This window comes from Battus philenor, unplaced genomic scaffold, assembly GCF_028537555.1.
Source record: "Battus philenor isolate CCGP_79_NKW_IND1 unplaced genomic scaffold, ilBatPhil1.0.hap1 SCAF_7, whole genome shotgun sequence".
NCBI classification, from domain to species: domain Eukaryota; kingdom Metazoa; phylum Arthropoda; class Insecta; order Lepidoptera; family Papilionidae; genus Battus; species Battus philenor.
The window spans coordinates 8,458,113-8,474,068 of record NW_027181737.1 but is presented as its reverse complement, the minus strand read 5'-3'; the positions used below and the strand labels follow the sequence as shown (position 1 = coordinate 8,474,068).

General features: G+C 32.8%; 1 protein-coding gene across 3 annotated transcripts in view; it reads right to left on the bottom strand.

The window, feature by feature from the left end:
• Positions 1 to 1,482: 1,482 nt before the first annotated feature.
• nudC (nuclear distribution C, dynein complex regulator) overlaps positions 1,483 to 15,956 on the bottom strand; it is a 33,864-nt gene continuing 19,390 nt past the window's right edge. For 2 of the 3 annotated variants that reach the window (XM_068774152.1, XM_068774153.1), the window contains 4 exons: positions 4,204 to 4,392; positions 3,751 to 3,823; positions 2,767 to 2,896; positions 1,483 to 1,723 (listed from right to left, as the gene is read on the bottom strand). In XM_068774152.1, coding sequence (XP_068630253.1) covers positions 1,672 to 1,723; positions 2,767 to 2,896; positions 3,751 to 3,823; positions 4,204 to 4,392 — 444 coding nt within the window. In that variant the 3' untranslated portion in view covers positions 1,483 to 1,671. The remainder of the gene's footprint in view (positions 1,724 to 2,766; positions 2,897 to 3,750; positions 3,824 to 4,203; positions 4,393 to 15,956) is intronic. The other variant, XM_068774151.1, reaches the window with a different exon arrangement.

Genomic DNA, 15,956 nt, shown 5'->3' with positions numbered 1-15,956 from the left:
TATTTATGTTTATGAAATTGTGTAAGTTGTAGGATGTTGGTATTCGCTTTGTGGTCGCAATACATTTTGCTTAGCTACCTTGCACTGACTTATTCAATTCGTCACTCTATAAATACGAATGTGGGACAAATACGTTTATTCGTTTCCTGAATCTTGAAAAGGAAAGTGCTAAGAAAATATCTAAAAAAAAAATTATAAATTAACACGTGTTTTTACTTTAATTTTTTAACACTAAACTTGACTACAGTTATAAATTTTCAGGAAATCAATATCAGGTAAGTAGGGGGTCTACTCAACACGGAAAAACATGGCAAGGGGTCTACGACACAAAAAAAGTTGGGGAACTTTGAATTAAAGGGTTATCCCATAAAGAGCTTTAATTTCAATACGCTTTCATTCATGAATACAGGCATTAGTTTCGACAGTATAAATCTCTAAAATAGTAATAAATTATTTACTACCAATAATATTAGGTATAACATGTTGTAAAATCACTGATGATAATTTTACATTAAGGTGGACTAATATCTAGCAACACGACGCAAGCGTTACCAACTAATAATATTCAGCATGTATCTAAATTTTTAGAAATATTTCTAATTTTTTTTTACTTATTTCGCGTTCATTTAAGAATCCTTGGGATTGCTGGTCAATACGGCCACAATACTTTGTTAAAAAAAATTATTGCACGTTGGAATTCAAATTCGCGAATATGTGAACAGGTGATAGTTTCCAACTATCTGCTAAACGCGTATAGACTGTTTAGTCTTTTCTGACATATTTATAGTAAGAAAATGACTGGATAATGCATGGCTCGTTCAAAACGTTATCCAGTTTTCTTTTATTCAGCGCTGCGGCAGTATCTATTTTAAACTGCCCCTAGCAACACAAAATTAAAAATACAAATCTATTCTGTAATGGAAATTTAGACTGCATGACTACTTTTTGTTCTCTTCTTCGTCCTTTTTTGTGACGCCAACTGTGGCATTTCACGAAATTGTTTTCTACTCTCTGTAATTTCGATGGGTGCGAATAATCTATTGGTAATTTTATTTTGGATATACTATACTCATTACCCTTTCAATCATTCTTATTTTGTACAATTGTTTGTGGTATAAAAATATGAAATCTTACCCACCCTGATATTTTTTAATTTTTCTGCAATAGGTGCCACGTTCTTTATTATCATTTATATTATAATTTGCACTATACCTTGAATATAATACTTTTTGCCTGATATAATATTTTCAAATAAACAAAATATGAGAACATGTAATAAAAAATATATTTTATTACCAAATGACGGAAATGAAAGTAAAAATATCTAATATTGGAGAAGATCTTTAATCTGGATTAAAAATTAACCTAAGTATATATATAAAGTTGAAAGAATAAACTCACAAAATTGTGGAAATCAACATTGATGGTATACATTTTTTCATTTTAACAGTTTTAGTGACGATAGTGATGAAATTAAACAGTTTTCTATACTTTAACATTTATTTGAAATAGACACACGTTTTGCAGTTACAACATAATGTAAATAGGTGTTTAAAAAGGCAACCATCTAGTGAAATGCTGCATTTCTAATATGAACTTCCTTAATGAGGTCTACATCAGAAACAAACGTTGGAATGAGAAAGGTGCTCGCGTATAGTAGCTGCTGTGGTTTTAGTTGAACTTGCACTTAGAGAAATCCATTTCAGGGTGTTGCTCCATGAACCTGAAAGACACATTTCCTCAAATTATAAATAAATTCCGCTTACGTTATATTTCAAGTACAAAAAAGACTTCTCCATGTAACGCAGTTTAAAGACAAATAAAATATAATAAAATCGTAAGTCATAATATTGCAATTTAACAAAAAAAGGGATTACAAATTTATGAAAAACGTAAAATTTTTTAAAAGTTAAGTATTCTCCAGCTTTCTCATAACAGTATGTGTTAATTTTGTGTTTTAAAGTTGTTTTAGTAAGACAGCACAAAATATTCCTTACATTTGCTATTTAAAAATATTGGCTAAGATGTATTAAGTAAGAGCAATGGTAATACTATCAAATTATCTCTTATAACTAGGATTTTTTAGAAGAAAAAACCGATGGAACCGCCTATCTGTGTGTATATTTAAATGTAATTGAAACTGGAGGAATGACACTAACTGACCTAACCTAACCTAAGGTCTTGTTACATATTACATCATCGTATTACATATTTTAAATTACCGAAATAATTATTCATAAACATATTTTGCAGATTTATTAATATAAATTGCATAACTTTCATAAATTCAATTGTGGCTCGTAAAAAATATAAAATTTTTATGGCTATTAAAGACCTTGGCCACCCACTCCTGTTAAAGAGCAAGTTACAAAGGTATATAATAATATAACTATTTTATTCTTGCTATTTTGCAACAAGAATAATTTGATAAAATGATATTAGTAAATTTCTTTCTAAACTATAACAAATAGCACAGGTTTACTTTCGAAACATAGGTCTTTGGGAATTATGAATTATTATGAATGAGTTATTTTATTAATAAAAAATTATACATTTTATTTTATTACTTTTTTCCTCGGTAGTCAAGAGCAAACACTTCTACATATTCTTTTGTCTATTTTGTGTAGTGCTTATTTTATTCTTTTTTATTGCCATGAAAATGACTAGTAAGAAGCTTAAATATAATGTTTATATGTTAGCAGACGATGTTACAGTTTATAATTTTTTAAACTTCTGTGATAAATTAAAAAAATTGTAAAAACTCACTTTTTAAGTACATCCTGCTTCTTTTGTTCGTCACTGGTTGGAAGACCCATTTCCTTTTGCCTCTGATCGTACATCATTTTCTCAACAAGTCCACGAGTTTCCCCATCCAGATCCGAGAGCTTTGAGGGTTCTGAAGTAAATAATTATGTATCAAAAAATGGAAATTCTCTTAGTATAATTTTAGCTATTATTAATTTGCAGTTTCTTCTAAGCGGTTATTTAAATAGAGAGTATAAAATATAGAATAGTATATAAAAGAATTTGGTAAAATAGAGATTTAAAATGGAAAGAAGAACCGTGGTCCATACACATCAGTAATTTACTTTAAAAAAAAGAACCACATCCGTTAGAATATGATCCCAAATATTAAAGTATAGTATTAAGTTTCATCTCAAAGGGCGTTGTAGCCTGTGTAACGATTCGAATAACGAGATTTGACACCTTATGACTGAACTGTAGGAGTGTCCTGTCGTTAGCGATTTGATTACACGGCGTTGAATTATACCATATCAATGACTAGTCTTCGTTTCGATGAAGTAGGTTAGTAAAAAATATTGTTTATATGTTTTAAGATATGTTTACATGTAAGGCCAATTTCTGATAAAGGTGAAATGATGTTAAAACGTATAAAACTAGACAATAGGTTCAGTTTCATCAGATCTAAGTTTTACTATTAACATTGACACTTCGACGATGAATTAGAAAACATATAATTAAAAAAGTAAAAAAGTGAGTCCGTTATGACAGGTATGACACTTTAGCCCTTTTGTAATGAACCCGCGCTAGATAGTCGTTTATGAAACCCAGATTCGGAACACAGAAAACACATCAAACCAAATTTATTGAAAACTAAATAATGACACGTGGAGGACAGAACAATATGGAGCGGTTCATTATCATCATGTCAGCCGATAGATGCTCATTGCAAAGCATAGCCGCTCCACAAGTGGAGTGGTTAAAGTATAAGATAAAATCGAATTTCACCTGGATTAATTTTTCTGGTAGATATCTCGGGATCGGTGGTAACTAGGCGGCTCCACCAGTTCATTTTGTTAACCTGAAATCAAAATAATTCCAGTCATTCATAAGTTCGAAATACTTCAGTTTCGTATTTAATAAAAGTTTCTAAATAAATAGATTCTGATATGGTCGATATAGCTTCTGATCATCATCATATCGTCCCTATGAAGTCCGAGATTTTATTATTAATGACTAAAATTTAAGTTAACCAATTTAATGTTTCATCAGTCAACAACCATTTCGTTCTAAATTTTAAGTAACAAATAAACATATTTCAAATTTATAAACAAATTTTAATAATAAACAAATTTCTATGCAATATACACAGGTAGGTACAAGTATTATAAAATATCATATCTGTTATAGTTTGTAGTAGAATGGTAAAAAATACTCTGCTTCATTTCAAATAATACTCACTTTCTCTAGGTTGACAAGTAGATTACGCCCGTCCTGCAGCACCCAGGTGGATTCCTCCACTTTGACGTCAGCATCCAGTTCGCCGTCTATAATTAGCGGTTGACCCTTAATACCAAGCTTGAGATGGCGTTTATTGATGATAACAGTAAGATCGCGAGGTCGTAGCACTTGGCGCAAGGGAACTCTGAGCTGTAACAGATCAAAACATTTGATATTTCATTAAAGGCTTTTCAAATGAATCCTTAATAATAAAAATCTGATTCAATTTCGTCAAAGTCAAAGTTCGTCGTCCTTAAACCTGCTACGCGGGTCGTCAGCCCCAAGCACATGGAATGCTGAGAAGTTTAAAAAGTTACGTGTCTCTGTGTAAGCGAATAAAGAAGAAATTGCTCGCACTATATGTATGATGCCGTCGAGCATCTGCGTCCGTGTCCGTGCGCTGAAGAATTATTAATACTAAAGAATTCAAAAAATCTTACAGAGTTAAAGATGGTTTTATTATCACTATTTGCAGATGCGTTCTTTTCTCTAATAGTATTTTTATTGATATCAATTCAACCTATAATTTGGCGAGTTATTGCATTGATTTCTCGTTTAATATGTGTCTTTTTGTCGGATTCTCCGACAACAATAGCAAGTACATCGGGAAACCCAGCGACACAATGGGAACAACATGTAAACGGAATGCTGTGATAAAAAAATTAATACATTACATTTTTAAAATGTAAGCGTACCTTTTAAATTCTTTACAATTGTTCATGTCCACTAACATTGTTTATCCCGTTCACATATTTTATAAAGTTCTGTAGAAACAAGTGTATTGACTTTACCCGGCTAATAAAGTGTAGAATTATGATCGATATACATAGTCAAGTGGCGAAAAACATTACAAATGCTTACATTTCATATGATGTATTATACAAATGTGAGTCATAAAAATCTGTAATATGCAATGTAAAATTGTAATCAGGGAATATCGATGAGCAAAGAAGTATGGAAGAAAATTTTCAAAAGAGGAAAAATAGAACACGTGAAGGGTAAAATAGATATTGGAAAAGAAGGAATACAACTAATTACACTCTGTGTACGTAAATAAAAATTTTCAAACCTGTAAAACTCATTTACTCGAAATGTAAGGCCTTTGCTCCACACATGGCAGGGGAAATTAGAGATCCCCAGATCCCCAAAACGGGAAAAAACATTCAATGTTTAACGTAAAAACAACATGTCTTTATAGATTTACTTTTAAATATATGATGTTTATATATTTATAACGTCGCGTATGTATGCATTATTGTCCTAATCATTTTCCAACGAAACAGTATCACCCATTTTTGTATATTCTAGGTAACACGAACGTGTCTTAGCTGTTTCTTAAAAGACTTATCAAAATATTTAAATAGTGTTGGAGTAGTAGTAGAATATCCACGTCGCCGATGTTAATAAAATGAGCGCAGGCGTATTCGAGTCAAAAAACGTAAAAGCAATTTCCAAAATGTTTATTTGTCATGTGATCTAGTGCTAATTACTAGTGGCGCGTTCAAGTATATTTAATAAATCACGATTTTTTAACTTCCATTTCTTGTTTAGAACGGTTTTGAGTAACTTATTCAGAGAAATTAGGATGCAGTTATAGATTACGAGGGTCAAACTGAAAGTTCTTAGAAAATCAAAAATTAAGCATTCTAGCAAGTTATTAGTTTTATTATAACTTTTCAAAATAGCGTCCATTTACATCAATACATCGCTGCATTCGATGGAACCATTGAGAAAAGCACCTTGCCCACTCGGCCTTAGGGGTCTCTTCGACGGCGTTTTGAAACGCAGCCACTGCTTCTTCGGCGTCCATAAAATGTTTTCCTCGAAGTTTTTCTTTTATTTTCGGGAATAAATAAAAATCGCAGGGTGCGAGGTCGGGGCTATACGGCGGGTGACCCAGTAATTCCACGTCTGAGGTCGCCAAATAGTCGATCGTTTGCCTGGCGGTGTGCGACGAGGCATTGTCGTGATGAAGGAGGATCCTGCTGCGAGGTCGTTTCTCTCGAACTTTTTCCAAGACAAGTGGCAAACAGTTGTTAGTGTACCACTCTGCATTAACCGTTCTCTGATCCTCTAAGACAACTGTCGCGTAATGACCTGTCTTTTCGAAGAACGAGGCCACCATCTTTTTTCCAACACTTCGACCTCTCTTCACTTTAGTTGGCAACTCTTCGGAAGGAAACACCCACTGAGCAGACTGTCTTTTGGTTTCCGGATCATAACAGTAAATCCAGCTTTCGTCACCCGTTAGTATGTCGAACACAGCATTTGAGTCACCTCCGTTAAATTTTTGGATTATTTCTCGGCACCAATCAACACGGCGGAGTTTTTGAGCCTCGGTCAAATTATGCGGTATCCAGCGGGCACAAAGCTTCCTGACCGCTAAATGTTCATGGAGGATTTTGTGCACTTGACTCATACCTATGCCTAGACTTGTCCGAATCTGCTGATAGGTCACTCTTTTGTCAGTCTCTATCATACGCCGCACAACAGTGATATTGTCTTCAGTCGTCGCTGTAGAAGGCCGTCCCTCACGCAAATCATCGGTGAGATTAGTTCGACCACGTTTGAATTCATTAAACCAGTTGTAAACTGTGGCACGAGATGGGGTTTCATCGTGAAAAGCCAATCGAAGTCTATCATAACTTTCTTGTTGACTTATATGACATCGAAAGTCATAAAAAATCATTGCACGAAAATTTTCTCGGCTTAAATTCATTCTGACGTGCACAGACAATTTTCAATTTGCCGCCAAATCGTAAAACAAATGACAAATGAATGAAATGTATACTCAATATTATTGGTAAAGAGTTCTATTTTCAAAATTTAAACTTATTTTTTTAATATAATGCTTTTAAGTTGCCAGTTCTAAAAACTTTCAGTGTGGCCCTCGTAATAATACTGTATATATACATGTAATTGTTTTAAAGTCATATTGTATTTATTAGTGATAAGACAATAGTGGGTCAGTTTTATTTGCAATAAGAATATTGATCGTTTATGTGAGGCGGAAATAACAAGAACCTACATCAAGAAAACAGGTTTGAAGCTTTAATACAAAGGATTTCACGTGCGCCAGTAGTTCTGAATTTGAAATATTTTAGCGATGATTCATAGGTAAAATAAAATTTGTAATAACGATGTACGGTTGACTATGCGATATAAATCAGAGTGAGACTTACAGAGTCGGGCGACCCAATTCTTTAAAAAAGACGTAGTTCTGTTAAAAGAAACACCATTTTTAATTTTTAAATACAAGCAGACAACGCCTAAGGATCACGTAGTCGAAGGTTATTGCCAAGTAATTTTAGACAGTCCTAAGCAGGATTCTGCAATATTTCCACGCATTCATTGTCGACCACGTGAAATTACATATACTCACGTGGTCATCATAGTTGCCTCTCATATTGCTTCAATGGGTTTTTTCCACGAAGGCCATTGACATTAACACTTTATTAAAAATGCGGTTGAGAGATGACAAAATGTATATTAAATTAATTAGTAACCATGGGGGCGCGTGACCTAGGTACAAGGCTTACTTTTATTTTAATAATAATCTTAAGACTCATTTGAGGGTTCGGTGATTATTTCTCATATAGATGGAAAGTCAGACCTATGCAGAGATGAAGTTAAACTGCTATCTAATTGGTATACATTAAGAGAAATAGTAGTTTGTCCTCGCCGTACTTGATCTACATGCTATCGATTAATAAGAATGGAGCATTTACGTAAACGGATACAGGAACACAAACAAGGCTCTACGAAGATTTATAAAGGTTAATGCTTTTTTGTTCGAGTCAAGTCGACTTAATTGAAGTAGACGGTATTCCTATTTTCACTTTGCACTGATTAAATATCGATTGCAGACAACAAATTTATAATGACATTTACCGGTTAAAAGCTTTAAAACAACCAACCGTGAGTCTTACTCCGACAATGTTTTAAAATGTTGGACTAGTAAACGTAAAAGGCTTACTTTCGGAGTGGATCATCATCATTGCCATTTCAGCCGTAGACTGTCTAAAGTTGGATATAGCCCCCCCCCCCCCCCAGATTTCTAATTAAACCAGTATGAAGTGCCTGTGTGTTAACACGATGGCCACCTTGTAGCTGGGAGCCCTACGCTGCACATACCAATGCGTGGTCTCCATTCCAGAACTTTTGGGACTAATCAAACTGTCGACGTTTTCAAGCCATTTGTATAATGTGCAAGGTAAAGAACTTGTTAACAATCCGCTTTAAGTTGCACAAATAATAAGTTATGTTAAGCAACGGCTTCTCAAATGTAAGTGTTTCGTATCGTAGTATACCATATTTTCCATTATTAAAAATAAATTTGTGTTGTCAATCGCTGAGTTTGCTGCTTAAGAAGTTTTAAACCGTAAAAATATATCACAGAGCTGGTGTGTTCCATTACCAAATTTTATACTTGTCGTGTATTCATTGCAATAAACTACCGCATATTTTCAAAAAGTTTTGAAAAATTAAATATAAATTAGTAAAAGTTACAACACCTTATGTTTCTTTTTATGGATCTTATCGCCTTGTAACTTCGCCATGAGAGTAGACTTAGAGTCGCAAAAATCTGGACTAACATCACAAAGATAAGTAACGTGAATCAGCAAAAACATTAAACGTCTTTACAACCGCAAATTGCCCTCGATCTTGCTTCGCAACCCGCCCACTATGATGTAAGACGGGCTTACTGATGACCAATATATATTAATATGTTGTTATGCTGTTAATGCGTTTCGCGCAATAAATGATAAAAAAATCACTGTCAGGTAGACAAAATATATAAACTTATTTACGACGACGTACGTACGACAATCTGAATATCCAATTTCTTTTAGATCTAAACCAATGTATAACGCGAGGAAAACATTCAATAAAATAAATGTAACCAAAAAGTTCCCCAAAACATACAAATTAACGGGAAGTACGTACGTAACTTTGGTGTTGTCAAAGTAATATCGAAAATATATATGAACAATAACAAACACGGTTAAATGATATAGACAAAGAATAAACTATTACATTTTGAAATATTATCATCTCACTATACAATAACCACAATAACATTACTAAATATACATAGAAACAAGATTACTCCCCCCACGCTTACCATAAAAGTGTGTTGAAATAATATTTATAGCATCAAGTTATCGACATCTAATATCAAGAGGCATGGTAACTAATTTAAACTGTGACGGAAGAAAATACAAGAATGAAAGTATTTAGGATATATAATTCATAGGGCCAGCGACATAGTTTTGAAGTGTAGGGCACCGGGTTAAGGTTATAGGCATAGAAAGTATGTTATAAAATAAGTAAATATATTAAGCCATAGGAACTAGTCTAAATAGCTGCCCTATAATCATGCTTAGGCTTCATTGTTTTAAACACACAAAATTGTATAAAATATATAAGATTCTACTTAATGGTAATTTAGACACAACTAAAGCCATTTCTATAACGTGATATCTGGTCAAATAACAAAAAAAAAATTAAAATCAATTATTTTGTGGTATATAAAAAAAAATCTTCATAGAAAAGTTATTGATATTATATTTTAATACGGTAGTATGTGAGTGGATAAGCATCTAATCCAAATCCAAAGAAAGTGGGTTGAGTAAGTAAATTTTAGTTCTAGGCCTTATAAGGATTATATATTATAGTTTAAAAATAGCAAAATTTTGTGATAACGCGCAATGCACACGCGCATGATGCACATTTACACTTTATATTTAATGTATTTTTTTTAATAATGATCTGAATGTTTTACAGATTAGGTATAATAGAGAAACAGTACTTTTATTAGATTATGTAATACCTTCTGATCATAACAACGATGCGGACTACTTTTTGAAATTTTATCGCTGTGCACGGTATACAATTTTTACAACCATTTAAAATCGGAGTCTTAATGTTGAATTCATGATTTTGGTTGAATGACCGAAAATTAATCGAGGACAGTACCACTCCATAAGTAATATGTTACTGGAATTTTCGATGTTTTATAATAATATTACGAATATTAATGAAAACAACTATAACGACATTAATTAAGAATACCTTAAACACATAAAACGAATTTAAATCGATTTAAAATTATACTTTTTTCTTTTTAATTAAGGCCATGTTTGTAATTCCTAATACATCGCGTTTACATAAACATCATAGGTAAATATCTCAACAAAGAAAAAAAATAAGGAAGCGACTAAAGCAGCAGTTGTATTACGTAAGGTTTTTTTGTTCCATTTACATCACTAGTCGATAACGCAAATAAAACTTAACGAAAAGCAAAAATAATAATAAATGTTTATGATGAAAAGCTTTTCCAAAAGCTTTTTTCAGTTAGCTTAGTTGTTAACGCATGCACAAAAAAGTTCATGGTATTGATGGTATTGAAATAAATTTAAAATATTACTTTTTGCACGTAGCATCTATACAAAAATAAAAAAAAAATCGAAAGTTGATTAAGAGGACTTATTTTTAAATATTAGTGACAAACCGTTGGAAAGCATTACATTACATTTTCTAATATATATCAGCGCGAAGCGAGATCAAGGCGCAGGATGTACGATGGCGTCATAATGACATGCGCGGAATACAGAATGATCAAGTATAGAACAACAATTATTATGTTTCACAAGACTACAACCAAAGAATACGAGCGACCGCGAACGCGTGATGGCCTCGCATTCCTTGCAAGGACGACGTAAATCTTCTAACCGGACTGTATCTGTACAGCAAAACTTTGCTCTATACGTTTAACATAATGTTACAATAACTAAGTAAATTTGTTTTGTCTGTATTATTGAAAAAATAAGGATTTTTCGTTATATGAATATTTGGACGTTTTCATAAAAATAAAATACCACACAAACTTTTTGTTTGTTTGTTTTTTTTTTCCGATTAATTTCATATAGACTGTCTTTTTTATTATTACTTAGTAAGCTATATAATATTGTTTTTTTCTGATTTAGTTATCAACGTTTAGATTTACGCTGGCATGATTATGGTCAGGGCAATTTAAGCCTGTTATGGCAAACATTTTATTTTGTTACTAACAAACTTATATTATGTATTGCTGTTGTCGTGTAAATTATTTCAATAAATAAATAAAATGTTTGAAACGGTATTTCACAGACAGCATATTTTTGTTTAAATGAACATTAATGGAATGGGTTGAAGTAATTAAATGATATAAACATTGCTGTAGTGGTATATCTCTATGGCGAGTCCAAAAAATCATACTAGTTACTTAAAAGAAAGTACCTTTTTTAAAAAAATGTGGTTAAGAAATAATTCGCAATGAAAGTCGATTTGATAGCTTGTTAAATTCACGTGGCTCTATGGACATAGTCACGTTACAACAAGGATAATTATTAATGTAGTCTTAGCTTCCACATAATAGAATATTGTATAAAATTTATATATAGTTTCGATAAACTACTTTATGTAGAATAAATGTACAATTTATAACTACTTAAATTCTTTGTTATTGAATGAAATGCATGTTTCCCATTATAAACAACACAAACACACACACACACACACACACGTGTGTGTGTGTGTGTGTTTAACTTGTGTTTTAATTAAGCTTATTTATATGTAACTTGTATCTATGTCGGAAAATGATAATTTAACAAAAAATTGTTATCAAATAACACCACATTTATATAAATATTTGTGAATAATGGTAGCCCAGCGATAGAAAACTGCGTGATACAATCTTGTATAATGCACATTATGTGCATTAATTAAATAAGATTGCCACTGTTCTCAAGTTTCCAAAGGATTGGCAGTAGCGTCATTTGCGCACATTGCGCTAGCGTTACATTATGCCACACTGCCATCGCCTAAACCCGCCCATAGATATCAGGGAGAAGCCTATGCACTGCAGTGAGCGTCTATCGGCTGAAATGAAGAACAAGAATAATATTGTGGATTGCGTTTGTATATTATATTGCAATTGACAAAATAAGCAGCGACATATTGGTGATATTATTATGCGAGAAAACAATTTTGACGATTTACTTAAGTTACTTTATTAAATCGAATTCATGTTTAAACTTTAAATACCACAGAAGAATAAAAAGACTTATGAAAATTAATTCAAAGTTCTTTAACGTGAGGTTTAAATGCAGGCATGAACTTTATCTTATTGCATATAGATATTACATTTAATAATTTTTATGTTAATATTACACTAGATAACAAATTTAACATGTCGCCACACACTTGAGTATATTAATTCAATATCCAAGATCATAAGTTTTTTGTCCGAAGGCTATAATCTTTGTGAGCTTAGTTTTGATTTAGGAATTAAGTTTAGCGCTGTTGTACTATAATTACCGCGAATCGACGGCCAATAAACCCAAAGGTTGCTGTTTTGCAACTGTCTACAGGTTAGTTAACCTGTAGACAGTTGGTGACAGTATAACCAGTTGGTTATAGCCTTTAAGGGAATGTATGTATAAATCAATGTAGAAACTATTTAAAAAACAATGGTTCCAGAAATAACATAATAACATAGTAATTTAAAGCGTAATAATATTATATTACTATCATCGAACGTGGAAGGCATATGCGGCCTCCCCCAAAGATAATTATTACCCGATTTTTTAAAAATCCCCTCTTTTTAAATCCGGTAGACTGGACTGGATTACTACAAATTAAAATGAATTCTTAAATCTATCTCTGGAGACTGTCAGAAGTTACTGGCCCTATCGAATTTCAATAGAAAAAACAAATCAATGTAACGTATTTCAGAGTAATCACTTGATATGGGGTGATTGGAAATATGCGTACAAGCTTTAATAAATGTTTTTGCTAACAAATGAGCTACAGTGAACGTATATTTTTAGCTTTTGCATCAATAAACAATCAATTTTTATTATTGTTTTAATAGTCCCTTCTTAGTTAACAAAATCAATGACGAGAATAAAGATTGAATTTAAATTAAGATAGAAAGTTAACCAAAAAAAATGTTATTGTAAGTAGCATCCGGTTTCCCATTTGTATTGTTATAAACTATCATGTAAATATATTAAATAAACTCAATACATGTAACAATTATTATTAGCAAACGATAATTTCCCGTCTCCGAAATTGACATAAACAATAATTTAATAAATATTTAATCATATTTCAATTAATTAGGAACCGAGCGTGAGACTGGGAAATGATTACTTCATTTGCCTTCAATCTTTTGTTACTTTAACGAAATACTTTTCTCAAAAACCTTGTAGTATCTCGTTCAATAGAACAGTGTTATAACACCTTCACACGATTACGCGCTGATTGCAACTTCATTCTAATGGAGTGGTAACGTTTGAGATTTCTGTGCATCTTAATTGTATTATAGTGTAACGTTCGCGTATTGAATTGTAAATATATAATTCTCATTTAATGGTTACGAGTAATTTGAATCAGTGTTACAAATGTTCAAGAAAAAATAAATATTATTCAACAATCTTAAGCGTGTGTCTGTATGTCGTCAAAAGTGTATTTTTTCTACAAAAAATGTATTTATATTAATAATGTCACAAAGATGTAAGGACTTCAATTACGGTTATAAACCTCCTATTAACTATTAAATTTAAATATCGTCTATATACGCTAAGGTTCCACCAAACAAAAATCGGAGTTTTTTTCTCATTATTGGTTATTGCATTATTCATTTATTCCTATGTCCCCAAGATGGGGCAGAGGGCGTCAACGGTACGTCGCCATCCCGAACGGCGTTGAGCGTCCACGTCATTCCAACAGCCTTCACTTCTGCAGTAATCATCCGTCGCCAGATTTGCTTTGGGCGGCCACGTCTTCGCTTTACTTGAGGATTCCATTCTAGGGCTGGCTTCGGTATGAGATCAGGGTCCCTTTGGAGCGCGTGGTCTATTCAGTTCCACTTGCGGCGTTTGATCTGCTGGTCGATCGGCATCTCACCGCAGCGTTTCCAAAGGTGTACGTTAGAGATTTTCTCAGGCCAGTATATACCCAGAATATATCGAAGACAGTTGTTAACGTAGACTTGGTGCCGACGCGTGATATCCTTGGTAACCTTTCACGTCTCGCATCCATATAGCAACACGGTTTTCACGTTGGACCGGAATATTATAACTCTCCTAGTCAGCTTCCGTGTTTGCCATACAGAACTCAGATAAATAGACAACTCGCTAGGGAGGCATCCCGATATAAAACCGATCATGCCCACAGGCTCCAACGAGGCAGCCCCACCAGGCTAGGATATAGTTGGCTAATCACTCGCTTACCCGAAATTAAACGATTAAAGAAACCGAAACGGTTATTGCTTTATAATATCCAAATAAGTTTTTAATTACGCAATAATGCAAAAGTAATTAAAGAAAAAAAAATTGGTCCAATGTATAAAAAGGAAATAAGTTGGTCCCACGGTTTTTAACATTGTATGTTTCTTCCCAAACAGAATGTTAGATTGCTTCTATGCACAAAGTTCACGTTATACACTATTATTATCAATAATGACGCCGTCGGCCAAAATTGCTCGGTTATTATAAAAGCGCAGGTTCTCATACTTTCAAGATCATATATTTAAAAATACCAAAATAGAGGGTGCCTCTTTATTAAATAATTACAAAATATTAATTAAATTTAACTTTACATCCAGGTTGTGCCTAATATCATGTAGAAGATGTTAGTTTTTTTTTTTATCAGGAACATGTAAACACAGGAATTGTAAAATTAGAAAGATTCATCATTATTTCAGCTATAAAATGTCCCATAGATTTACAATAAGACTAGTTGGAATCGGACCTTATTCAGCGTATTTCTACCACATCAACAAGGTCATCTGTCCACCGTGCGGATGGACGTCCCTGCCCCGCGCTTTAACATCGAAGATTAACGTCGGTAACCATTTCGCCATTAGATTCGGTGTATTCGTAAAATGCTGCTCAATTCATTTATATGTTTAATAAATATTACCAACGTAAACTCACTTGCTATAAAGAACCTGGTTTCATGTCGTAAGTTTTTTTTCAACGAATGTATCGCCAACTTTTACAGATTTACATTTATGTGGTAAGATTGGCCCAAGTTCTATCAAAGAATTCACGCTTCGCAGTCAATATCAAATTAACTAAATGCTGATATCGTAAATGCACTTTGGCGTTAAACGATCAGAATTTTTGTCGATGTGTGTAGATTTCGTACGTTGACAAAAATTTACGTAACACTCGATTGGACGTCTGAATAACACCCAATTTTTAATGCATTTTTACGAAGCAACGGTTTATAATAGGTACATTACTGTGCTGAATCGTCGGTTTACATCAAGTAATTTTGCAAATTTACCAAATATTACTCCTCTGATATTCCATTAAAATTTGGTTCAGCAAACATCTTACTCAGATGGTAATTCATTACCAATGATTTACTTTTTTATTAATATAAGTTATTCATATTACTAGTAAATTGTTATATCTATAAATTAAATCGTCCGTGTCATACTTTAAAATGTGTAATCACGATAAAGGAGTTATAAGTTGCCATTTTTAATCACTTTATCTATTTATTTATATTACATAGGTGTGCAGTTGGAGGGAATAATTGACAACGATGAGGCTATCCAAATCATTGGCGTGATTCAATGCGCATAATTTAGAAGTCGCATATCGAATCAAGGTAATTACACTCATTTTCCGATTCCTGCTAAGGATATCGATACG